At 61.6% G+C, this 24,310-nt stretch overlaps 2 protein-coding genes across 2 annotated transcripts; one reads left to right on the forward strand and one right to left on the reverse strand.

Annotated features, from left to right (window-relative positions):
* The first annotated feature begins 1 nt into the window (after position 1).
* LOC127548778 (uncharacterized) lies at positions 2–15,150 on the forward strand. Its single transcript, XM_051976348.1, has 5 exons — positions 2–22; positions 673–978; positions 1,271–1,527; positions 2,620–3,563; positions 14,358–15,150. The coding sequence occupies exons 1-5, from the start codon at positions 2–4 to the stop codon at positions 14,585–14,587; spliced, it is 1,758 nt and encodes a 585-aa protein (XP_051832308.1). The 3' UTR covers positions 14,588–15,150.
* Positions 15,151–17,522: 2,372 nt separating this feature from the next.
* SLC25A1 (solute carrier family 25 member 1) lies at positions 17,523–24,310 on the reverse strand. The gene is made up of 9 exons (XM_051973199.1): positions 24,105–24,310; positions 22,062–22,169; positions 21,269–21,368; positions 20,693–20,831; positions 20,248–20,332; positions 19,956–20,060; positions 19,760–19,875; positions 18,976–19,049; positions 17,523–18,892 (listed from the first exon to the last, which is right to left on the reverse strand). The coding sequence occupies exons 1-9, from the start codon at positions 24,202–24,204 to the stop codon at positions 18,778–18,780; spliced, it is 942 nt and encodes a 313-aa protein (XP_051829159.1). The 5' UTR covers positions 24,205–24,310; the 3' UTR covers positions 17,523–18,777.

The raw sequence follows: 24,310 nt of genomic DNA on the forward strand, positions 1-24,310 counted from the left end.
CATGTGGAAGAAACGCTGCAAGGTGCTGGGGATTCAGAATGAAAAGAAACTGTCCCTGGCCTCCAGAAGCTTCCCTTCTACCGGGAGGAGGGCACAATGTATACATAGATAAGGAAATAGAAAGTAATTCTGGTCCCTTTCGCTGCTTTGCCCCTCACTACAGGACCCCGTTTCTCCCTTCCACCTGATCTCCCTGTCAGGTAGGATCTCCAAACTGAATATTCCCGGGTTGATTTATTCAGGCCTGAATTCTGCTGAAGTCGGGATTCACGTCCCTAATTGCCTACCTTGACTTGGGGTCCTCCACCATCTTAAACCCAGCAAGGCCAAAACGGAAGGCGTCTAGTTTTCTCCGAAAGTTCTCTCTTCCTCCTAACTTTTCCTCCAGCTCACAGCCTAGGGGGCAGCCTATTACCAAGTCCCGTTAATTCAAAACATTTTCCATACGTAGGGCTATGGATTTGTCCATACGTACATATTTGCATGTATCTGTAGCTATTTACATAAAGTTATATTCACTCCTGACTCTTGGCAATAGCTTTGTGCTTGGTCCTCCCCTCAGCTCTGTCCCCGGTCCGATCCAACTCACCCCCCGAAACCCCCCCTCCCCCCACACACATGTCAAAGTGACCTTCCTTAAGCACAGACTTGACCCTGTCACCCTCTACTCAGTCAACGCCAGGGACGGCCTGTCACCTCCGGGGTCAGACACGAACTGCTCTGGTTGGTGCTGACAGCCCCCTCCTCACGCCTCACTCCCCACCCCATCCTCTTCCGCCCAGTGCCCTCGCCACCCGGCTGCTCCACCAGCAAGACCCTCCATCTCTGGGCTCCGGCCATTGGGCGACCACCGCCGCAGCTGGACCTCTCTGCTCTGCCCTCCCAGCTAACCTACGGAAGCTTCCCTATTTCCCACAATTCCAGCGCCTCCTTCTGGGGCTTATGTCCAAAGCTGCTCTGAACGGGTCTGATTTGCAGGTGCTCTCTCCCATTAGACTGGGGACTCCCCAAGGGCAGGGTCCGTCTTTGCCTCCCGGGGCTTCACATAGTTTGTGTCAGTGTTTAATAAATGCGGGTCTGATCCGACAGACTAGGAGGGCGTCGCGGGGAGGAGGAGGCGTGGCCTACAGGCCCGGTGCGCCCGGCCGCGGGCCCACGGGAATGAGAGATTGGCTCCGGGGAGCCGCCGTCGCCGCTCGGGAGCACGTGACCTCCGGCCACGCCTCCCCGTTCCCCGGGCAACCGCGCCCGCCCCGCCCTGTACCCGGAGGTCGTTGGCGCAGAGCGATGGCGTCGCCGTGACGTCACCGTCGCGCGCAGCCCGGACACCGGCTGGGAGCGCGCCGGCCGCCGCCGCGGCCACTGGTGGGGGCGGGTATCCTGGCCTCGGGTGGGTTGGGAGGGCGCGCGCCGTCTGCGCGGCGGGGCCCTGCCCGGCCACCGACGGAGGCCCGGCGCCGCACCCCCGAGGGAGGGCTTAGCCGGCCTCGTTCTGTTCTTATGCGACCCTCACAACCACCCTGGGAGGTAGGTGCCGTTGTGGCCCCCATTTTACAGATGAGGAAACTGAGGCGCCAACAGGCTTGCTCGGGATCCCACAGCCCGCAAGTGTCAGAGGTTGGATTGGAACTCGGGTCTGGGGCCCAGTGCCCCACCCACCCCATCCCGCCCCGCCCTCCTGGCCCCGCCCTCCCGTCCCCCTTCCCCGGCCTGAGAGGAGAGGAAGCCGCCCGGCGCACGGGCTAAGTAGATGTCAGCCGTGCCCCAAACACCAAAGGGAAACCCCGTGCGCCCCGAGAGATGAGATTGGGGAGGGGGCGGGCAGGCCCATCCCCAGAGGCTCCCCATTGGAACATTGGGGGACCCGCCCATAGGCATGGCCAAAAACAGGTTCCAGGAGAGGTAGGGGAGGCAATCAGGGACGGCTTAGAGCAGGGAGTGTGACCTCCAGGGAACCCCCCCAGTCTGGGGATCCCAGGGGACCCCAACCCCTGCAAGGGGGCAGGGAGTGTGACCTCCAGGGAACCGCCTCCCCCCCAGTCTGAGGATCCCAGGGGACCCCAACTCCTGCAAGGGGGCAGGAGTGTGACCTCCAGGGAACCTCCCCAGTCTGGGGATCCCAGGGGACCCCAACCCCTGCAAGGGGGCAGGAGTGTGACCTCCAGGGAACCTCCCCAGTCTGGGGATCCCAGGGGACCCCAACCCCTGCAAGGGGGCAGGAGTGTGACCTCCAGGGAACCTCCCCAGTCTGGGGATCCCAGGGGACCCCAACTCCTGCAAGGGGGCAGGAGTGTGACCTCCAGGGAACCCCCCCAGTCTGGGGATCCCAGGGGACCCCAACCCCTCCAGGATGCCCTGGAGGCAGGGAGTGCACTGGGGGTGGGAGATGGACAGGGCAGCTAGGAGGGCTGGAGGCTTAGGAGGGAGGCCAGGAAGGAGGCCGGGAAGGAGACCCAATGGCCACGGGGGCTGCCGCTTCCCGAGGTTTCAGGGAGAGGCTGGGCGTCCACCCCGGCCGGGCCAGGAGGTTGGTCCTCGGGCCTTCGGGCTCTGGGGTTCCCCGGGCGGCCATTTGTGGGGCGGCGAGTGCTCCGGCATGACCGGCTGGGTTTTTTTCAGGGTCACCATGATGACATCCAAGCCAAAGAGAATTAAGTTTTCTGAAGAAGAGAAGATTGTGATCCTGGAAGAGTTCAGCCTGCGCAAGGACATCCTCATCCCCAAGACCGGCCGCTACCGCAACACGTCGGACCGGCAGCAAGCCTGGGAGGAGATCACGATGGCCGTGAACTCGCTGAACCCCCTCGTCCAGCGCACGCCCGAAGAGGTCCGCAAGAAGTGGAAGAACATGATCCTGGACGCCCGCAAGGAGCTGGCCACCGCCAAGCACCCCCTGCTGCGGCGGCGCCCCCAGGAGCGCCTCTTCCATAACATCTTTGCCCTGTTCAACAAGACGGGCTCCGAGCTCCCCGAGCCGCTGTACGCGACGGGCCCCGGCTTTCGGACTAAAGGTCCCCCCAGCCCCTCCGAGCCCGCCTGCAAGGTGGAAGGCTTTCTGGACCCCGGCCTGGTGCTCCGGCCCCAGGGCGTCGCCGTGGAGCCCGGCCAGGAGAGGGAGGGTCTCTGTCAGATTGAGGTGAGCAGGAAACTGGACTCTTGGCCCGAGGTCTCGGGGAAGAGCCTCCTCCCATCCCCCGTGGACGTTCAGGCCCGATTCAAGGAGGACGCTCTGACCGAAGATGCCTCCGACTACAGTGAGAAGAGGCTGCTTGACCCACTGAAGGACTTGCCCCTGCACTGTGAGCCCGTGGCCCAGGTGCACCCCGCCGCGGCCGGCGGGGCCGTCTCGCCCGAGGGTCCGCCCGGGGACCTGCCCCACCTCTGCACGCTGCCGGTCCCGGCGAGCCCGTCCCCGGACCCGGCTCTGACTTATAAGATTAAATGCCCCGTCAGCCCCTTGCTAGACTGGCCCTGCTTGGCAGTGAGCGCCAGCCCCGTCACGCCCAGTGGCCGCTTGGACCCTCTGAGCACGGAAGGAATCCACACCGCCATGACCGACAACGGTGAGCATCCCGCGCTCTCTCTGGCCTTATTTAAGCCTAGCGAGGTCCGTTAGAAATGGGGCCCCCAGAGGAGGTCCCTCGGCTCTTGGGTCCTTTAGGGTTATCCCTTGGTCTGACAGATGAGGAAACTGAGGCTGTGGATCGCCCGAGGTCACCCTGCAAAGTGTCGGAGCCCAGGTCTTCTCCCTCTGGGATCATTGCCATTTCCACTTCTCGCCAAACTGGTTTGATAGAAACAAACGTAGAGTTAGACACGAAACAATAATTCCCCATGTTTCTTGCCGTTGTACAAGTTGGCCACCAGGAGAGGGATCCTCCTTTTACATCAGCGGTCTGAAAACTGGGCTGTCGGGGGTGGAGCGTTTGGGGTTTGCGATGATGGAAAAAGGAGAGGCTAAAGAAATTTCCTTGAGGAAGCTTTTTAAAACTCTCTCGTTTCAAATAAAGATTCTTTTTGTCCGTATCCTGCCCTTCTTGGTGATCGCTGCTCAGGTTTGACACAGGCCGCGTTTGGGGGGAAGCTGTGACGTTCAGCCCCATCGCTAAGTGCTGTGAGCTCCCCCCGGCCCCATCGCTCTCGCCAGTCTCCCTGTCGGTGATCCTGGCCTTGTCTGAGAAAATCCTGGCGTTGACACTTTGTAGCTCGGTGACCCAGCCAGAGCGGGCTCCGGGACCACTCTGACCCTCAGTTTTCTCACCAAAAAGAATACGCTCTAATTCTGATGCCATCGGCGAAAGCTTTGGCAGTGCTCTAGAGCGAGCCCTTTCTTGGAGAGGGTGCCCTGGGCATCTGAGCCGCACAATTATCAATGACCTGGATGGAGGCAGGCCAGCCATGCTTACTAGCCTCCCTTCATGGGTCAAAGCCAGGAGAGAGAGAACATTTTGCATGATGGGAAGGATCAGAAGGCATCTCCATGGGCTAAGGATTGGAAGGGGAGGGAATAAGCTTTTCAATAGCACCACTGTGTACCAGGCTCTGTGCTCGGCACTTTACAGATAGCTCGGGCCTTGTGCTCCTTGCCCCCGGGGTGCAGAACGTGGAGGGGGTGAGTCAGCTTCTGTAAAGCAGAATTTGACAAGATTAGAAGAGGCATTAATTAAGGCTGTGGGATACGAGAGAGAGGGATTATGGATTTTTCTCCCATAGTGCTCTCTGGCCCTAAGAGCTTCAAGGGAGGCGTGAATTCCGATATCTCATACTAAACCCTGAAATTTCCCAAACGTGTGAACTCCAATGAGTAAGGGTGTGAACACAAGCATTGTATTAATTAGTTCTACTTAGTACCTTGTTTCAGGTTCTGGCCCAAAACATCTTCTTGTAAGAGCAGATCAATAATCTATCAGCTCTAATGAGTTAGCAGCTTCTAAAGATTCCAACAGGCTAAGGATTGGAAGGGGAGGGAATAAGCGTTTAAATAGCACCACTGTGTACCAGGCTCTGTGCTTGGCACTTTACAGATAGCTCGGGCCTTGTGCTCCTTGCCCCCGGGGGACAGAACATGGAGGGGGTGAGAGGAAAAGCTCCCTAAGGATCAGAGCTGTCCCAGGCAGGCGGGAGCTCCCCCTTCCCGCAGGTCTTAAGTCAGGATGTTTGGGAAAGGATTCCTGTCGAAGCAGGATCAGGTTCAAGGTTGGATTATTCTCTCCCGGCAGTCATTTTTCAGTTGCGTCCGACTCTTCACGATCCCATTTGGGGTTCTCTTGGCAGAAATTGCAAATGGGGTTGGGGATTAGCCGGCGTCACATGGCTGGTGAGTGTCTAAGGCAGGATTTGAACTCGGGAAGAGGAGTCTTCAGTCTGGCATGTGGTGCCCCCGGCTTCCTTTGGCTTCTCTGCTGCCTCCAACTCGGCGACCCTGGTTCACGTGCCTTGGGAATCACCGTCCACTCTCTGCTGCTCCCGTGACAGGCTCGGGCCGTCCCTAGCGGCCCCCGAGGGGCCGGTGTTGCAGAATCAGGGAACGGAGCTGGACGAGGAGGGGACCGTTGAGAGGGAGGAAGCCCCACTGTTACACGTAGCATTAATCGGTGGCGCCCACCGCCTCCCTGGCACGTCCGGCTCCCATGTGGCACAGCTGTGATTGTGAGGGGACATTTCTCTCCAGCCAGCTGACTTGAGCTTTACAAAGCACAGCCCTTCGGGTACCGGAGCTCCACGCATATGCCCTATCCCGAGTCTTTGTTGGGGAAAACCTGCCCAGTTCCTTCAGCTGATCCTTCCGTGACACGGAGCCCAGGCCCTCCACCATCCCGGCCGTCCCCTCTGGACTCTGAGCTTCTCGGTGCCTTTCTTAAACCGAGGGGCACTTGATGAAGGCTGAGGATCCCAGCCGGACGATCACCTCCTCTTCCTGGAAGCGGCTCCTCTCTTGGGCTGAATGAACACCCTCCATTCCGAGATGGAACGATCAGTCCATCAGCCAGCATTTATTAAGCACCACTAAGGGTCAGGCGCTGTCCCGGCTCCCAGGGATACGAAAAGAGCCCAGTTCCTTCCTTGGGGAGCTTGTGATGTGATGGAGGAGGCAAACAAATGTATACCGGGCATGCTGCAGACTGGATAAAGAGGAGATAATTAGCTGAGGGAGGGTGCCAGAATTAAGGGGGACTTAAGCATGTGGAACTAAAGGAAGCCAGAGAGATCAGTGTTTTAGCCTGGGGGATGGCCTGAGAAAATGCTCAGAGCCCACAGATGGAGGGTCCTGTGTGTGGACCAGCTGGGAGGGGAACAAGGCAGGAGAAGACAGGAGATAGCTTAGGAGGCCTTCGAGTGCCAACCAGAGCATCTCGTTTTTGCTCCTGGAGCCAATGGGGTGATGAGATCAGACTTGGGCCCGAAGGATGGTCTGGATGGGGGGAGACCTAAGGCAACAGAGCCCCCAGCAGCCACTGCAGGAGGCCTGGTAGAGGGAATGAGCTCTGGCAGAGAAGAAAAGGGGGAAAAAAGGAGATAGAATGGAGGTGACATGGACAGGCAGAAGTGGGGAGGAGATCAGGGTGACCTCTCAGGTGTGAACCTGGGGGAGCCAAGAGGGGTGGTGCCCTCAGCTATGAAAGGGAAGGGAATGATGATGAGTCGTGTTCAGACATCTTATCACTCCATCCTGTCTGACCTTCCTGGACCATAACCCATCAGGCCTTTCTGTCCTCCCCCATCTTCCAGAATCTGTCCACGCTCCTGCGTGTTCTTCTCTGATCCTGTCTCCACCTCATTCTCTGGCGCCCCTTCTCCTTTTGTTCAGTCTTTCCCGACGTCGGGGTCCTTTCCAATGAGTCCCATCTTCTCACTATGTGGCCTAAGGGTTTCAGCTTTTGACCTTCCAGTGAACAGTCTGAATCGATTTCTTTGAGGACGCACCGATTTGCTCTCCTTGCCGTCTGGGGGACTCGGACATTTCCTCCGGCACCACAGTTTGAAAGCCTCGGTTCTGCGGCGCTCAGCGTTGCCGTCTCGTCGCCCAATGCTCACAGCCATACGTCGCTGCTGGGAAAATCCTAGTTTTGACTTCACAGATTCTGCAGGCAAGCGATGTGTCTGCTTTTTAGCACGCCGTCCAGAGCTTTCTTCCTGAGGAGAAGCGGCTTTTGATTTCCTGGCTACAGTCACTGTCTCCAGTGATCCTCGAGCCCGAGAGCATAAAACCTGACCCTGCTTCCATTTCTTCTGCCCCTGTTTGCCAGGAAGTGATGGGACCAGTTGCCAAGATCTTGGGTTTTTTGATATTAAGCTTCAAGCCAGCTTCTGTACCCTCATCTTTCACCCACACCTTCACTTTCTGCCATCAGAGTGTATCCCCTGCGCATCTGAGATTGGCGATATTTCCTCCAGTAATCTTCGTTGCCGCTTTTGATTCACACAACCCGGCCTGTCACCTGATGTTCGCCGCATAGAAGTTAAATAAGGTAACGACGTACGGCCACGTTATTGGCCTTTCCGGTATTAAACCAGTCGGTTGTTCCACATTCAGTTCTCACTGCTGCTTTTTGGCCCGGGTACAGGCTCCTCGGGAGACAAATGTAATGGTCTAGTACTCCCTGTTGGAGGGCTTGCCCCATTTTATGTGATCCACACAGTCAAAGGCTTTCGTATAGTCTTTCGGGAACTCCCTCGCTTTCTCCGTTATCCAGCAAGCGTCGGCAGTTTGGTCTCTAGTTCCTTTGCCTCTTTAAAACCCTAAATGCGCTTGTGATTCTTGTGTCACAGACTGCTGACCCTAACCCAACCCTAACTTCGCGCCAAACCTAGCTTGCAGAACCTTGAGTACGATTTTGGCAGTGTGGGAAATGAGCACGATTGATGGATAATTGGAAAGTTTCTGGGCGTTGACCTTCTTTAGGGACGTGACCTAAACTGATCGTTTCCCATCCAGCGGCCGCTGTGGAGTTTTCCAAATTTGCTGGGTATTAAGTGCGGCATTTTAAGAGCCTTAAAAGGCTCAGCTGGAATTCCATCCCCACCACTCGCTTGATTGTCTGCCGGCTTCCTGAGGCGCACTTGACTTCTCTCTCCAGGATGTCTGGCTCTCTCTAGATCAGGAACCACACCATGGTGGTTATCGGGTTATCAGGTTATCACGGTTCTCTCTTTTCTTGCCACTTAATCTCTTCTGCTTTTGTTAAATTCCTCTTGTTATCTCACCCATTTTTGCACAAGATATTTTTGTATCTTAAAAGGATCTCTTGGCTTTTCTATTGTTTTTTTTTTTCCTGTTTCTTTGCATTGTTCATTTAAGAAAACCCTCCTCTCTCCTTAGTATTCTCTGGAATTCTACATCCTGTTGTAGTTATCTTTCCCTTTCCCTTTCCCTCTTTCCTCGGCTGTTTGCCAAGCCTCACGGAAGTCAGTTTGCTTTCTGGCTCTTTTCCTTGGAATATTTTTTGTTGCTGTGGCCTGCACGATATTGCAACCCCCTGTCCGTAGTTCTTCGGGCCCTCTAGCTACCGGATCTATTCCCTTAAATGTATTCATAATGCAGTCGTCGTTTCCACTTCATATTCAGGTGAAATGTTGTTTAGGTCTGATAATTTCTCCTACTTTCTTCAATTTAAGTCAGGATTTGTCACTAAGAAGCTCATGCTCAGGGCCACTGCCAGCTCTAGGTCTTGTTTTAGCTGACTCCACCTTTGCCTGTAAAGAATATACATAATCTGTCTGATTTTAATATTGGCCATCTGGTGGTGTCCACGTGTGGAGGCACCTCCTAGTGGTCGAAAAAGGATGTTTGCCGTGACCAGAGAGTTATCTTGCTCAAACTCTATTGCTGTCCGCCCTTCTTCATTTTGTCCTGGGAGAGCAAGGGTTAAGATGTCTCCTAAACATACACCGGGAGATGGGTGAAAGACAAGAGAGATTGGAGGTCAGCAGAGAGATTGAGGCTCGAAAGGCAGATTTGAATCGGTAGGAGCTGGTGAGATGCCAAATCAGAGGGAGAAAGGAAATGGACGGAGCCCTAAAGGACCCCTCTGGTGGAGGGCACCATCTGGACAGCAAAGGGGGCAGAGGAGGAACGGTCAGAGATGGAGGAGAACAAGGAGAGCCAGCGTCCCGAGCACCCGGATAGAAGAGAGGCTCAGGGAGGAGAGAGTGAGGGATGCGTCATTACCTGCACAGAGGCCAGGGAGCAGGAGGGTGGGGAAAAGGCTACTGGCTGTAGCACCTAAGGGATCCCTTTGGGGAACGGTGATGTCGGAAACTGGAACTGTCCGAGAGCGTGAGAGAATCCAGAGGCCTTTTCCAGGAGTTTGGCTCCAGAGACATAAGGATGTGGTGCAGAAGGAAGGACAGTACATTTTAAATGAGATAAAATCTCCAAAAATTTTCAAAGTGCTTAGGTCAAAGACCGGCACATGGCCGGTGCAGTTCGGGTGCTCGGTCTCTTTTTCCCTTTTTCCCATCTGCTCCGTGACCAGGCCACTCCCACTTTGTTCCAGAGAAGTCGAGCGTTCAGTCCCCGACCAAGGCTGGATATTCCTCTGCCGAATTTCAGCTTCCATCCCAGACCCTTGGGGGTCTGATTCGGTCTCCCTCCCGTCGGTGTGGCGTGCCGTCTATGCCTTCGTCCAAGTCCCTGAGAAAACTGTTGGGAAGTTCACGGGAGGGCCTGGGTCTCAGCACTGCGGACAGCTCTTCCTTGCCTGGGAGGGAGCTCGGGGAGCTGGGAGTCACCAAGGAAGAGAAAGGGGATTAAGGGGAAGGAAGCCTGAGGAGAGGCTTGGAGGCAGGAGGAGGATTGCGTGACCTCGGGCCCCGCTTCTCATTGGTGGGTGAAAAACATGGGCCTGTGGGGAAGGCTTAGCCAGAGCCACAAAGCCACAAGCACAAAGCCTTCTTCAAACACAGTTAAGAAATCTGAGGCTCTCTGGGAGGGCGGAGAGCCTCGGGCGAGGGGGCAAAGGAAGACTCCACGGGTCTTGCCCAATCCCTGCTCCTTCCCCTACCTTCCTGCTGCTCCCCCGTGACCCCAGCCTGGTACCGCCCACAGCTGCAGCTCCTCTCTGTGGTGGGGCCCAGCAGGGATGCCCTGAGCTCATGGGCTTGATTTCCTCCCCGCCCCAACAAGCCAGTGAGTGCCTCTGGCACCCCGGCTGAGGTGCACCTTGACCTCTGGCCTTGGACTTGAGGATGGGGTGGGAGGAATCCGTGAGGGAGACCAGAGTTCAGTTACAGACCCTGTTCTTGCCTTGAACAGCAGCCACCCAGTCAGGGAAAACTAGATTCATCCTTTGTGGAACTCAGCACCAGATAGTTTGGGATTAACCTTTAACCTCAGGCCAAAAGCAGAGCTGGGGCGGCCTCTGGAACTGGGCAGAGCTGGCAGGGGCCCTGGAGGCCCCCACGCCCATACCCAGTGAATCGGCCTCTGCCACCCCTTACTTCCCTGGTAACGGATGTTCCTGATTTCCCTCCTGTGCCTTTGCCTGGCTCTTGGGTTTCCTTCCCCCAAGGGCAAGTGTATTTCCCAGAGTTCTGTCTGGTGCCTCCTCCTGTCCCCTCCCTCCCCAGGGTGCCATCGCAGGTCCCCCAAAGGTCAGGCTCTCCCGAGAGTCCTCGGGTCTCCTGCCCAGCGTCCGGCCAGCCGAAGCAGCTCCATCCCCCGGCCCGGCTGCCTTAGTCTAGGTATCCTCCCCCACCCCATCATGCCTCTGGTCTCTGGCCCCGCTCCCCCCTGTGCCAGCTATGGTGGCCCCCATAGCCCCGCCCAGACTTGGGAGAGGTTGCCAGAGTGGCCGAGGAGGGCGGCGAAAAGCCTTGCCCTCTTCCACGTTCTGGGCCGGGCCGGGAGACTCCCGAGGCACCTGTAGTGAGGAGGGAGGGATGGGGAGAAAGGTTCAGAATCAGCAGCAGAAAGGAGGGATGCAGGTGAGGGAGGCCAGGCTCAGAGGCCTCCCCCAGGACAGGGAGGAAGAGGCCCCTGCAGAGGAGGCAGGGGAAGGAAGGGGTGGCCCCAGCCCGGGGCACACACAGGCCCCGAGTGAGCGGGAGCCGCCGAGGGACCTGGGAGGGAGAGTACTGGGTGTGCAGAGGCCCCGCGCGCGGGCTGGAGTCCTGCTGCTGCTGCTGCTCCCAGCCCGCTGTGGCCTGGGGAACGAGTGTTCCCCGCCGGGCCCCGGTTTCTGGAAGACGGGGGGTTAGCCTGGCTGTTCCCATTCTCCCAGGCTCCGGGCCAAATTAGCAGCTGTCCTGGGGCGGAGGGAGGCGGGGCAGCTTCGGGATCACCTCCGATCGGCTTCTCAGCTGGCAGGTAGGGGGCAGGGAGTCGGGAGGCCGGGGCTGAACCCCACGGCCTTCCACGCTTATTCTGCGGGTCTCCGACCTCGCCCCCATTCCAAATGGATACTAGAAGTGGGAGAGGGAGAAAGGTCAGAACTCCTCTTCCCCACGGAATCAGGCTGGTGCACACTGGGAACCTTGGGTGTGGGCACGTGGAGCCGGGCGATCTCACCACTTCGGGGTGCTTTAGTGCAGTGGAGCGGGCCAGGCGGGGTCTGCACGGGAGGGCCGGGGCAGGGGGGCGGGCCAGAAACGGGGCGTCTTCCCTCCAGACGCACTGAAATCTGGCCAGTGCGTGGCTGTGCACTTCCAGCAGAGGCAGGTTTGGGAGACCCCTTTAAAAAAAAGGAAAGAATTAGAGTCAGAGATCGTCAGAGCTTGAAAGGTGAGAGTTCAAAGGCATCTTACCAGAATGTTCCAGCTACTGCAGAATTTAGCTTGTCTAAGTTGGGACAGAGGTCAGAGGCTGTCAGTTTGAGAGAGTCCTTAGAACAGGGGAGGTCAGGGCTGGGAGGGGGCTTAGAACAGGGGATGTCAGGGCTGGGAGGGACCTTAGAACAGGGAATGTCAGGGCTGGGAGGGGGCTTAGAACAGGGAATATCAGGGCTGGGAGGGAGCTTAGAACTGGAGATGTCAGGGCTGGGAGGGGGCTTAGAACAGGGGAGGTCAGGGCTGGGAGGGGGCTTAGAAGAGGGAATGTCAGGGCTGGGAGGGGGCTTAGAACAGGGGGTGTCAGAGCTGGGAGGGGCCTTAGAACATGTCAGAGCTGGGAGGGGCCTGAGTTTAAGGAGGATCAGAATCAGGAGATAAACCTGAAAACCATACTCAGTTGGAAGAGATTTTGTAGCGTTGGGTAGGAAGTGCAGGGAAGCCTTCCCCACCAATGAGAGTGTCCCCAGGGGAGGGGACCCCCCCACCCCCCGACGAGTGCTGGTTTCCCTCCACCAGGTGGCGGATGCCCCCTTGCCACCTGTTGGGAAGGAGATTCACGTGCAGTTGTGAAAGGCAGTGGATGCCTCCTGTCCAGAGAGCCCAGCATTCCTGCTCCACTTGGAGTCACTCCCGGCCTCGGGGGTGGGGAAGAAGGAATGGTACAACACAGAGGAGGCGGGGGCTGGACAGATCCGGGACAAGCCAGGGCCGGCAGAGTGGCCTGGGCTGGACTCCAGGCGGGCTGATTCTGGGCCATTGGAAGGGGTCGCCCTGGTGGATCCCCAAGGACAGGCTGGGGGGGGGGGCACGTCCGCCCACTCTGGTTCGCGCTCTCCACAAGCATTGGCCGTCCCTGCCCGCGCCCCGCGCCTGCGATTTGTCTGGAACATCGTGTGGAAGCGGGAAGCAGAGCGCGGGGCGCCCTGGGCTGGCTGGCTCTGTCCGAGGTGCTGGGGGTGCCAGGGAGAGGGCCCAGGTGGGGAGACACCGGCCACGGGAAGGCCCATCCCAGGGACCTTAAAGGGCAAGACCGGTAATTTGGGGAGCCGTGGGGGGTTCAGGCTGGGAGAGAGAGACTTTAGTAGGCAGAGATGAGGAGGGGGCAGTCAGGGCCCAGGGACAGCACGAGGCCAGTGCAAATGGCCTGGAGACTGCTGAGGGGCCACCTGAAGCACATTATTCCCAAAGGGCTTCGTGCGATGCTGGGGGCAGTGGGCGCCCTGGGAGGTTGTTGAGCAGGGATGGTGATAGTTACCTGCCATCTCAGGGGGATGGACTGGAGTGTGAGGAGAGAGGAGGCCGGGAGGCCGTGGCAGTGGCCGAGCCGGCCGGGACATCCCCCCTCCTCTCAGTGATTTTGGTCTGCTCTCCTTCCAAGAGGACCGACTTTCCCCTCTAGAGGACTTGCCCGTGATGGCGGAGGCACCAAAGATGGAACATTGGGACCTCAGAGGCCTCGTCCGATGCTAATGAAGTCCTCTGACTCCCAGCGTTCCTGGGGAGCCCAGGGGGATCACAAACACCTGGGGCCATAGAAACGGTGTTGGGGGCCTGATGCCCATCACCAGTGGGCTAGACTCCCTCCGGACAGGGCTGGCAGGAACCACAGGGCCCGGGCACGGGCCAGCTCTCCACAGGGCGGTGACAGATAACTCTGGTCCCTTTGCAGGGAGGGAGGGAGACCTGGGCCAGAAGCCAAGTAGAGCCATCACTGAGTGTCTGAAGAGAGGAGGGAGGGGACGGTCGGGCACGGGAGCCACAGAGCTCCTTTGTCTGCCACCCCCAGCCTGTGGTTTTCCCTGATTGGACAAGCACTTAGAGCAGGCCCCGCCCACAGATGGAGCCCAGGGTGGGCGTGTGCCGGAGCCCCAGCCTCCAGCCTCATCCCTTCTGGGGCCATTTGTTTGGTCCATTCTGCCTGCCTGGGAACTGGTGACCTTGAGCCTGTCACCTGCCGGGGCTTACTGACTCACTGGGATCCCAGATTTAGAGTTGGAAAGCATCTGAGAGCCAATGGAGTTCAGGGCTGACATCCTGTGGAGGAGGGAACCGAGGCCCAGCATTGCAGTGTGGGGGAGAGGCAGGGAATCTGAATCCAGATGTTGTGACTCCAAGGAGAGGGAGGTTTTCTCACTGTACCATCCTGCGAGTGACAAGAGGAAAAGTGCTGGACCTGGGGCTTGAACCCAGATTCTCTGCTTCCAGCTCTAGTGCTTGCTGCAGGGCTGCAAATGTGGCCAGAATCCAAGCATCTTCCGGTCCAGGGTCCCAGCATCCTCAGGGCCAGAATCCAAGCATCTTCCGGTCCAGGGTCCCAGCATCCTCAGGGCCAGAATCCAAGCATCCTCTGGTCCAGGGTCCCAGCATCCTCAGGGCCAGAATCCAAGCATCCTCCGGTCCAGGGTCCCAGCATCCTCAGGGCCAGAATCCAAGCATCCTCCGGTCCAGGGTCCCAGCATCCTCTGGTCCGATCTGCTGCTTCTCCCATGTCCCCTTATATCCCATGCTCTCCTCAGTGAGGCCGGCCAGGCTCCCCTCCTCTTTGACTTCCTTGTCTCTCCTCCCCCTTTTCCTTTGTTCTCCTTCAGTGAGCGCCTCGGTGGTGACCGCGGAGGAGGACTTGCTGCCCGGCCCCCGGCCCGGCGAGGAGGGGCTGCCAGAGAAGGATTCTGGGGAAGTGGCCAAGCAGAGTCGCCTCCAGACGGAGATACTGGAGCTGCAAAAGGAAACGCTGCAACTGCAGAAAGAGAAGATTCTCCTGGAAAAGGAGAAACTGGTCCTGGAGATCGTCAAGCTGCGGCGGGAGCTGGGCACCTGAGCTGCCCGCGGCCCACAGCCTGAACTGCTGGGGGGAGATCCCAGAGCTTCCCGGCTGCCCACGCCCAGGGGTCTTTTCCTCCACGGCGCCTGGCTGGGCCCACCCCAGGCCAAGCCGCCTCCTCTTGCTCCTCTGATGTCACTCAGCAGTTGTGCCCTGACTCGGGGGGCGGGGGGCTGGGGGCTGGCTCCCTGTGGCCTGCCCCTGGAAAGGAGCCCTGAGGATCCCTTTTGAGTTGGGCCGGGAAGGGGGTAAGAGGCTCCCAGCCCAGACTTTGCCCCTTGGGGCTCTGCCTGGGCAGGGTGGGGTCAGGGACCTGAAGCGAGAGGTCCTGGGGGTGGGGAGGAGGGCGGAGACCCAGGCTTCCAGCCAGCACTCTGTCGTCCCCCCCCAATTTCGGGACAGGCCCCTCCACTGGTCAAAGGTCAAATCAACAAGGATCGATTTCTCAGGCCCCATCCAAGGGGACTGTCTGGGATCCCTGTGCCAGAAACCTTTGCCTGTGGGCTCTCTCTGTTCTCTGCCGTCAGAGGAGTAAAAGCACCCGGGTTTCCTTCTCGTTGCGCCCGCCTCCCCGTCTCTTCTTCCGATTCAGCCTCTGTTTTCATGGGAGGACCAGTGGGTGGGCAGCCTTGGCAGGCCCCCTGCGGGGCGCCTCATGTGCACACAGGAAAGGTAGCTTGGCCCGGAGGTTCGGAGAACACTGGGAGCCCAAGCCCCTGTGGGACGGAGAAAGGGAGCCAGGGAGGAGAAGGGGCCCGGCACGCTCAGCTTGTCTCCCATCCAGGAGATTGGTCTGTCCCATACAGAACTGCCCGGAAGAGCTGGGCCCCCCGGGGAGGAAGCCCGCCGGCAGCAGGGTTCCCAGGACCGGGCCGAGACTCCCAGCCCACTCCGCCTGTGACTTGCGCTCAACACTGGCTGAAGGCCCCAACTGGCCACTAGGAAAAAGGGCCCCATTTCACCCACGGCCAGGGTCCTGCCACAGACACCAGCACCTGTGAGACCTTCTGTCTGCCTCAGTTTCCTGTTTGTGATAGCATCTCCCTCCCAGGTGGTCATCAGGATCAAATAATCATTGTAACGCTCTTTGCAAAGCTTAAAGTGCATCAGCTGTTAAAATTAGCCAGCCCGGCTCAGCGCGCCCCCCCCCCCTTCCTCCCCCAACAAGTTCTTTAATAGCCCATGGGGGGCCCTTGATTAATGGCAGAGAATATTCAGCTTAAGTGCTAGGAGCTGATAACGGCTCCAGAAATACCTCCCAGAGGCCACTGCTGGGGACTGGCTCCTGGGGATCGCCTTCCCTTTGTTCCTGGGCACCTCCTATAGAAAACGGGGTGAAGGCCATGGGATCTGACTTGTTCTAGAACCCCTCCCAGCCCTGACACCCCCTGTTCTAAACCCCTCCCAGCCCTGACACCCCTTGTTCTAAACCCCTCCCAGCCCTGACACCCCCTGTTCTAAACCCCTCCCAGCCCTGACACCCCCTGTTCTAAACCCCTCCCAGCCCTGACACCCCCTGTTCTAAACCCCTCCCAGCCCTGACACCCCCTGTTCTAGGCCCCTCCCAGCCCTGACACCCCCTGTTCTAAGCCCCTCCCAGCCCTGACACCCCCTGTTCTAAACCCCTCCCAGCCCTGACACCCCCTGTTCTAGGCCCCTCCCAGCCCTGACACCCCCTGTTCTAAGCCCCTCCCAGCCCTGACACCCCCTGTTCTAAACCCCTCCCAGCCCTGATATCCCCTGTTCTAGGCCCCTCCCAGCCCTGACACCCCCTGTTCTAGGCCCCTCCCCAAGTCTGTTTTTAAAAAATTGGCTGTTTTCCCTCCCCTGCAAACCCTCCAGGATGGGGGGCTTTGGCCTCTGCCCCCTGCCTGCCCCCAGACTCTCCTACTTCTGCCGTAGGAGGCCCGCTCCCTGTCAGGAGGGAAGAAGGAAAATGGCTTGCGGGGGATGTTCCCCAGCCTCCCCCTCCCCGCCCAGGTCGGCCTCCTGCAGTAAATTGTTCCTCCAGTCATGCGGCCAGGAGTGCTTTCGCCTGGTGAACGAGAAAAGGGCCCTCAAACCAAGCCCAGGAGTCTCCTCTAAGAGATGAGCTGCAAATGTTTAATACGCACCTACTGTGTGCGGCCCTGGGGGGGAGGGGGCGCCCGCAGCCTGTGATTGAGCTCCGGGTGGGGAAAGTCCCTCTATCCAAAGGAGCGTCTCCGAGCACAGCCTCGTGTCCACGTGTCCGTGGCCAGGTCATTCCCCTGTGGGAGGGGGAGGGGCTCGCACCCGGCAGCGGCTGTTAATGCCGTGGGGGCAGCAGGAGGCTACGGAGGCCAAGTGGAGGCAGCTGGGCAGGGGCGGCCCCTCTGTGTTCAGCGCAAACTCCGGGCTTCGGTCCCGGGACGTGGAGCTCGAGTGTGGCCTCCGTGGAGCCAGCGAGAAGCGCCCCTGGTCCCCATGCCGCCCCCGGAAGCTCTGTCCGCAATCCCCCTTGGCTTGGAGCCCCGGGCTCTCATGGGCCTCTGTGGAGGCCCTGACTCAGCAGGAGGCTCCCAGTCCTTCCGTCTCCTCTAGGGAGGCTTGGGCTCATTTCTCCTCCTGAGCTTCAGACTAAGTGCAGTCACGTGCACACAGTAGGTGTGTGAGACTTGGGACACCCTCATGCCCCCTGAGGCCGTTAAGGAGGATGCTCCGGGGCATGGAGCACTCCCTGTGGTGCTCAGTCTCTCCAGCGCTGCTGCTTCCCAAAGCTCCCCCCCCAGGCTCCCTCCCATGCTTGCTCTCTGCTGCTTCTGGAGCCAAAACCAGCCACTGAGGCAGAGCTTTCTCAGGTCCCTCTTCCCGAGTCGGCCTCCCCCGGGGTGTGACATTCAAGGCCCCATTTACTGCCCAATTTCTAAAGCGCTTCGATCCTAAGCCACGGCTCCTCAGAAAAACCATCAAATCAATGACCAACGAGCATTTATTATGCACCCACTGTATGCCAGACACCCGGCTAAGTGCTGGGCACACCCCCCCCCCCAAGGTGTCCCTGCTCCCAGGGAGCTTACACTCTACGGGGCGGAGGGCGCCCCCTCCGCTGCGGCCGAGGAACCGCATTCTCCTGCACATATACCAGAGGCGGCAGAGCCGGCTCCCCGGGCTCCCCTCGGCCTCCCGGCCCCCACAGTCAGGGAGCTGCTGGGAAGCTTCCGGGCCCACCCGGCTCTAGGCCCCGGTTTCTTGCTCTGTGAAGCCGGCCCGGCCTAACAGCCTCCGGGTCCAAGTCCTGTGGCCCCGCGCTGCCTGAAGCCTCCTGGGCCCATCTGGGCCCTGCCCCCCCTTTCCTGAGGGATTCTGGGGGGGGGGTCACTGTCCACCAACGGTCACCCCGGCAGTGACCCCGGCCTGCCCGGCCCCTCCACATCTCACACAGACAAAACGGCCGTTGATACCAGCTTGTGGTTTATTGTCATCGGGGGTGAGGCAGGAAGAGATCTGGGGTGAAGGCCCAGGCCCGGGGAGGGAGGCCAGCCCAGGCAGGAGGCGGAGGCCCGTCCGGCCCAGGCCGGGCCCGACCCACTTCCCCTCCGCCCCCACCACCACACAGACGTTGGTCCCATGACTTGTGGTTCGCCCCAGCCCCCACCAGCCCAGAGTGCCGGGAGCCCCCCAGGCCCGGGCTAAGGGCACCGATGGCTTTGGGGGCCGAGGCCGGCCCCCCCGAGGCAGCTTTGGTGTGTGGCGGGGCGGGGGCCGGGCTCTCTCCTGGAAAAGAGGATTTGGTCCTGGGGAGCGTCCCCGCCCCCCGCCAGGCGCAGGAGTCTGGGGGGCCCTGCCCCCCCAGGGAGGCCTGTGGCTTAGAAGGCACGGGGGCGGAGCCGGCAGTGACAGACACGTACGACAGACACGAGGATACACACAGACCGTGGAACGCAGCAGACACGACACAGAAAACACAGGACAAGATCTGTTTGGCACAAGTCACACTGGAATGGGGGCTCCGGGGGCCGGGGCGGGGGCCGGGCCCCCCTCCCCCCACATCTCGGAGAAGGACGGGAAGGAGGCGGGGCAGAGGCCAAAGGTCACACCCAGAGGCCGCCACTGCCATCTGCCCGCTCACAGTGGGGGGGGACACGGCCCCCTCGCGGCCGGGGCCCCAAGGAGCGGGGGCCGAAGCGGGGCCCCGGGCCCCGGGCTGTCCAGCAGCGGCGCCCCCTTCAGTCCGTCTTCCACACCTTGTTGAGCAGCTTCACGACTTCGTCATAGATGATGAAGACGATGGCCACGTCCAAGCAGACTCGGCCCAGGCGGGGCACGGTGCCCTTGTAGAAGCTGGGGGGGGAGGAGCGCGGGTGAGGGGGGCCGCTCTCCCGGGCTGGGGCCGCCCCCTCCCCCCAGAACGACCCCCAACTCACGCCTTGAGGCCCTCGTGCTTCATGATCTGGTAGCCGCAGTCCCACGTGCTCTTGTACTTGTGAGCCTCCAAGCCCTGGGGGGGAAGGAGGAGCTGGAGGCCTCGGGGACCCCGTGCCTTTGGGCGCATCCCCTCCCCCCAGGCGCTGGGCTCATGGGCATCTGGGGTCCTCCAGTGCTGGGCTCTGCCCGCTGCGCCCCCCCCCCCCAGCCCAGCGTGCAGGAGGGGCTTAGGCTCATTGTGAGGAGGCTTTCCCGATGGCAGCAGGGTCTGTGACGCCCCCCGGAGGCCGGGGCCCACCCCGAGCCATCACTGCTCCTGGCTGCAAACAAGAGGAGCCAGGCCGGCTGGGGAACCTGCCGCTTCTCCCGGGGCCTCGGTTTCCTCCGCTGCCCTCTCTCCTCCATTACTTCTTACCTCTCCCGGCCTCCGGAGCCTCCACTCTACTGGACTTCCCCCCTTCCCCTCCCCCATGGCCTCCCTGCCCCTCCCTGGCTGCTGGCGCCCTTTCCTGATCTCGGAGGCAGCCGCTCCCGGCCCCAGGGGAGTCTCAGTGCTCCGGAAGAAGCGACAGGAGTCGGGGGCATTCAAGGCCACACAACAAACCTGGCGGCCTCGGTGCCCCCGGGACCCACCCCTACCCCAGGCAGGGCACGCAACAGGTGTTTAATGTGTGGAGGAAGAAGTGGCGGGAGATGGGTTTGGAGGGGGGGGGGGGGGGCCGGGGTTTGGGCCCATTGTACAGGTCACAGAGGGAAGAGAGAGGGAAGGCTCCCGGCGCTCACCTGCATGCGGGTCTTAATCACGTCCAGCGGCGTGTTCCCGAAGACGCTGGCGGCCCCCGCGATGGCTCCGAACGCCCCCGTCACCACCGGGTTCATGGGCTTGTTGGGGTCGTCCCCTGCGGAGGGCAAGCCCGGCGTGAGCCCGCGAGGGGGCAGGGGCGGCGGCGGGGCCGCGGCGACGGGCGCGGGCGCTTACCTCGGTACCAGTTGCGCAGGGAGGTCATGACGAAGAAGCGGATGGCCTGGTTGGAGCCTTGTTTCAGCACGGTGGCGGTGAGACCCTGGTAGGTGCCCTTCAGACCTGGCGGCCCCAAGCAGAGGTCACGGCGGGAAGGCTCCCCCCTCACCGGGTCCCCCCGCCTCCAGGAAGCCGGCCCCGATTCCCTCTGCTAACGGCCGCCCCAGCCTCCGGGCGGGCTTCTGAACCCCCCTCCCCCAAGGAGTCCCCTTAACCGTGGAGGGCCGAGCGCCCCGTTCCCGGCACTGACCTTGCTCCCGGACGATCTCCCTCACCCCGTGGAAGAAGCCGCGGTACTTGGGGTTGGGGGAGCACTGGTCGTGGATGAACTTCACCTGCAGGTGGAGAACGGGGTGGCGGGGAGGGGTCAACCCAAGCGGGGGCCCCGAGACCCGCCCCCTCCCCCCTGCCCAGCAGCACCATGGGAGAGAGGGGAAAGGTCAGCTGGGGGCAGATAAGGTGAACCCGGGCTGTGAAGGAACAGGAGAGGGGAAAAGGGGTGTGTGTGTGTGAGTACGTGTACATGCGTGTGTCAGACACCGGCCTGAGAAGCTGCAGAAGGGGCCTCAGGTGAGACCGCCGCCTGGAGTCTCCCGGAGGGGGGGAAGCTGCCTGGGCCCCTTGGGCCCCGGGGGTGGGGAGAAGGCGGGAGGGGGGACGGCGGGGGCAGGGAGGCCGCAGGGCCCGGGCCCCACCTTGATGGTCTCCATGGGGCACACGACCACCACGGCCTCGGCCACGCCGGCCCCCAGCCCGCAGAGCAGCCCTCGAGTGCTGTCCAGCCGGCCCTGGGCGTCCCGCATCTGGTTACTGAGAAACTCGAACATCCCGAACCTGGGGGCAGGGGTTAGGGGTGAGCGTGACGCGGCCAGAACCGACTCCCACGGCCCCACTGCCACCCTCCCCCACTGAGGCTAGAAGACGGATTATTTCCAAAGACTTATTTTGGGCTAATTTGGAAAAGATAATAGCGCCCAAAGCAATCCCATTTAACAGATAGAGAAACTGAGGCTGAGAAAATGAGAAAATGAGCCTCATGAGAGGCTGAGTGTTTGAGGAACAAGTAGAAAGAAGCCCCGGCTCTAGCACACTCTAGCTGGATGATTGCTCGGCGCATCACTTCCCCTCGGAGCCTCAGCTCCCACATCTGTAAAATGGGCTCATAAGCTTGTGTGCTACAGCGCCTGAGGGCTGCGGTGAGGAACCCAGGGCAGACTCAAAGCTCCTGGCAGCCAGGTAGAGCCCCTCCCCCCCCTCAGCCAGAGGCTCACCTGACGGCCGCTTTGGGGATGGAGCCGTAGAGCAGAGAGCTGAGGCCGCGGTAGAGGCCCAGGACGCCATGGCTGCGCACAGTCTGCTTCACGCAGTCCCCTGGGGAGGAGGCCCCGAGCCGCTCAGCCGGGCAAAGGGGCCCCCACCCACTGGCGCCCCCCGCCCGGCTGCATGAAGGGGAGAACCGTATTCCCCCTCCCTGGGGGGGGCAGAGCCCCAATCTCCCAGAGTTCAGCTCCTCAGGAGGCAAGCCGTCCTCAGTCCTGCCCTCCACCCCTCAGGGCCGGGTCTCCGTGACCCAGGCTGCCTCCGGGTCCACAGAATCCTGGAGCCAGAGACCACGCAGCCCCATCCCCGACCCTACAGCCGGGGAAACTGAGGCCAGGGCCGTGCCCACGGTTCTGTCCTCAGCTTTGGGTCCCCACCCTCTCGCTTCTGCCACGGGGCTGGGGGTGTCCTGCTGCTGCTCAGGAGCATCGGGGGCTCCCCATCACCCCACAATCAAAGGCTCCTCTGCTGATGGGCTGGTCTCTCCACCCCCTTCAGCCTGGGGGCGCCGCAGGACAAGGGCTGCCATCCCAGAAGCCTCCACTCTGGCCTCTGCTCCCACTGCTGCCCTGGGCCCTTGCCCCTCCCTCCCCGGCTCCTGGCTCCTAATCTGGCTCCCTTCCATCCCATCTCAAAGGTCTTTCCCCTCCCCAGGATCCCGGTTCCCTCCTGCCCCCTCCCCCACTGTCCCCCTCCAGCACCTTGCCCCCCCTTGTCCCCCTCCCGCGCCCTGCCCCCCCTCACCGATGCCCCGGTAGCGAGGGGGGTTGGCTTTCTCGTCCAGCTGCAGCTGCGTCTTCACGTACTCGGTGGGGAAGGTGATGCAGATCTCGATGCCCCCGGCCAGGCCGCCTGGGATGGGGGACAGCGGGGTTTGGGGGGGCTGGCTCCTGGGGGGAGGGGCGGCCCCCCCACGGGCTCCCGCACCCCTCCCCCGGCCGCCACTAGGGGGCGGGGTAGAGGCCGGTCTCGGGGCTGGGATGCGGACTGTCGATCCCCACTAGGTGACCCTACAACAGCCCCCCTCCCCCAGGCTCCCCCTCCACCAGGGGCGGGGCTGGGGCGCCAGAGCCCCCCTCTACCTGCCCTTCCCCCTTCCCCAAAGGGGCATCCCGTCCAGGCAGGTCTCGAGGTATTGAACCCAAAGTCCCTTCTTCTTCCCCTCCCCCCATTGGACAGCGCCAGGAGCCCCAGATGCCCGGGACACGCCCCCTCTACTGGGGATATTCCAAGACCCTCCCCCACCCCAGCCTGGGGAAACATGACTCAGCAAGGTGGAGGGGGGGGAGAGAGAGAGCTGGTCCGGAGCCATTTGAGGGATTTCAAAGACCCAACTCGCCCATTCTGCAGAGTGGGAAACTGAGGCCCATGGAGGGCAAGGGGCTGGTCTAAGGCCTCCCAGGAAGAAAGAAGCAGAGCGATTAAAGCCCACACCTCTTTAATTCCTCCACAGTTGCCCAGTGTGTGCCCCTCAAGGAGAGTCCCTCCCCTCCCTGAATCCGTGGACACCCCTCCCCGGAGGCTGCCTAGCCCGGGGATTGACACATTGGGAAGGAGGGGGCGCTCCCTGGAACTCGGGCTCCGCTGCTGGGCTGGACTGCCTCAGTTTCCCCTTTACCCAAGTCCTGGCCCAGACCCGTTCTCTGGGAGGGAGGGGAGAGAAGAGGCCTGTTGGCCAGGACTCCGCCCCCGTGAGTGTCTGCTCTCGGTCCGAGTGGGGACCCAGCCCAAGCCCCCCTCACCGGAGGCCCCCTTCCCCCTCCCCCCCCCCCACGAGCCCAGGGGCCTGGTTCCAAGCCAGCCCCTCCCCCAGGCCCGGAGCTCCGTAGGGATGAATAAAAGGCGCCTAATCCGGGCACAAGCTCCGGCCCCCGGCACCAGCCACTCTTCCTTTTGCAGACAAGGAAACTGAGGCTCGGGGAGAAGAAAGCGGACCACGGCTTAGGAGCACCGCTCCAAGATCCTCGCGAGGGGGGTCCGGCAGGCTCTCCCTGCGGCCAAAACTCTTGCCCCAGGACCTGGCGGCCCCCTCACCGACAGGGAAAGAAACTGAGGCCGCAAGAGGGCCCGGCTCCGGCTCTGGGACGAGGGGGCGGCTTCGGAGCCGCAGAGGGCCGGGGCGCCCGGGACCGAGGCAGACAAAGCCGCGGCCCCCGCAGTCTCGTGGGCCCGCCCCCACCCGGGGGAGGCCGGGGTCCCCCAAGACCACGGAAGGCGGGACAAGGGTCGGTGGGAATCCAGGGGAAAGGGTGCGTGGGGGAGGCGTCTGGCCCCGCCCCCACCCCGGGAGGGGGGTCCCCCAGAACGAGAGTTGGTGGGAGTTCGGGGGTGCACGGAGGAGGCATCCGGCCCCGCCCCCACCCCGGGAGGGAGGTCCCCCAGAAAGGGTCGGTGGGAGTCCGGGGGTGCCCGGAGGAGGCATCCGGCCCCGCCCCCAGGCGATCCTGCGGACCCTCCCCCACCCCGGGGAGGCAGGCCCCCCCAACAAGGTACAACTGGCCGAGGGTCAATGGGAGTCCGAGAAGAGGGGGGAGCGCAGGGTGCGTGCGGGAGCCCCCAGCCTCTTCCCCAAACAATCCCGTCGGCCCCACCCCCATCCCGGGGAGGCCGGGGTCCCTCGGGTCCAGAGCAGGAGCCGTGGGGAGCCCGAAGGAGGGAGGCCCCCCGATCTCCCGGGGAACTTCCGGGGGGCGCCCCTTCCTCTGGGCCCCCGCTCCGCCCCCGGGTAGCGGGGCCCGGAAGCGGCCGGCGGCAGGGGGCTGGCGGGGATGGCGGCGGCGTGCTCACCTGCCAGGATGGCCTTCCCGGGGTGCGTGAGCTTGGCTTTGCCGGCCGGGGCGGCGGCGGCCAGCGAGCGGCCGGGGAGCGGGGCGGGGGCCAGAGCCATGATCGCGGGGGGCTCCGGGCTGACTCTCGCCTCGGCGTTCTGTGCTCCCGGGGCCAGCGGCTGGCGGACTGGCCGACTGAACCGACCAGGGGCGGCGGCGGCGGCG

Source organism: Antechinus flavipes, chromosome 1 (genome assembly GCF_016432865.1).
Source record: "Antechinus flavipes isolate AdamAnt ecotype Samford, QLD, Australia chromosome 1, AdamAnt_v2, whole genome shotgun sequence".
Taxonomy (NCBI): domain Eukaryota; kingdom Metazoa; phylum Chordata; class Mammalia; order Dasyuromorphia; family Dasyuridae; genus Antechinus; species Antechinus flavipes.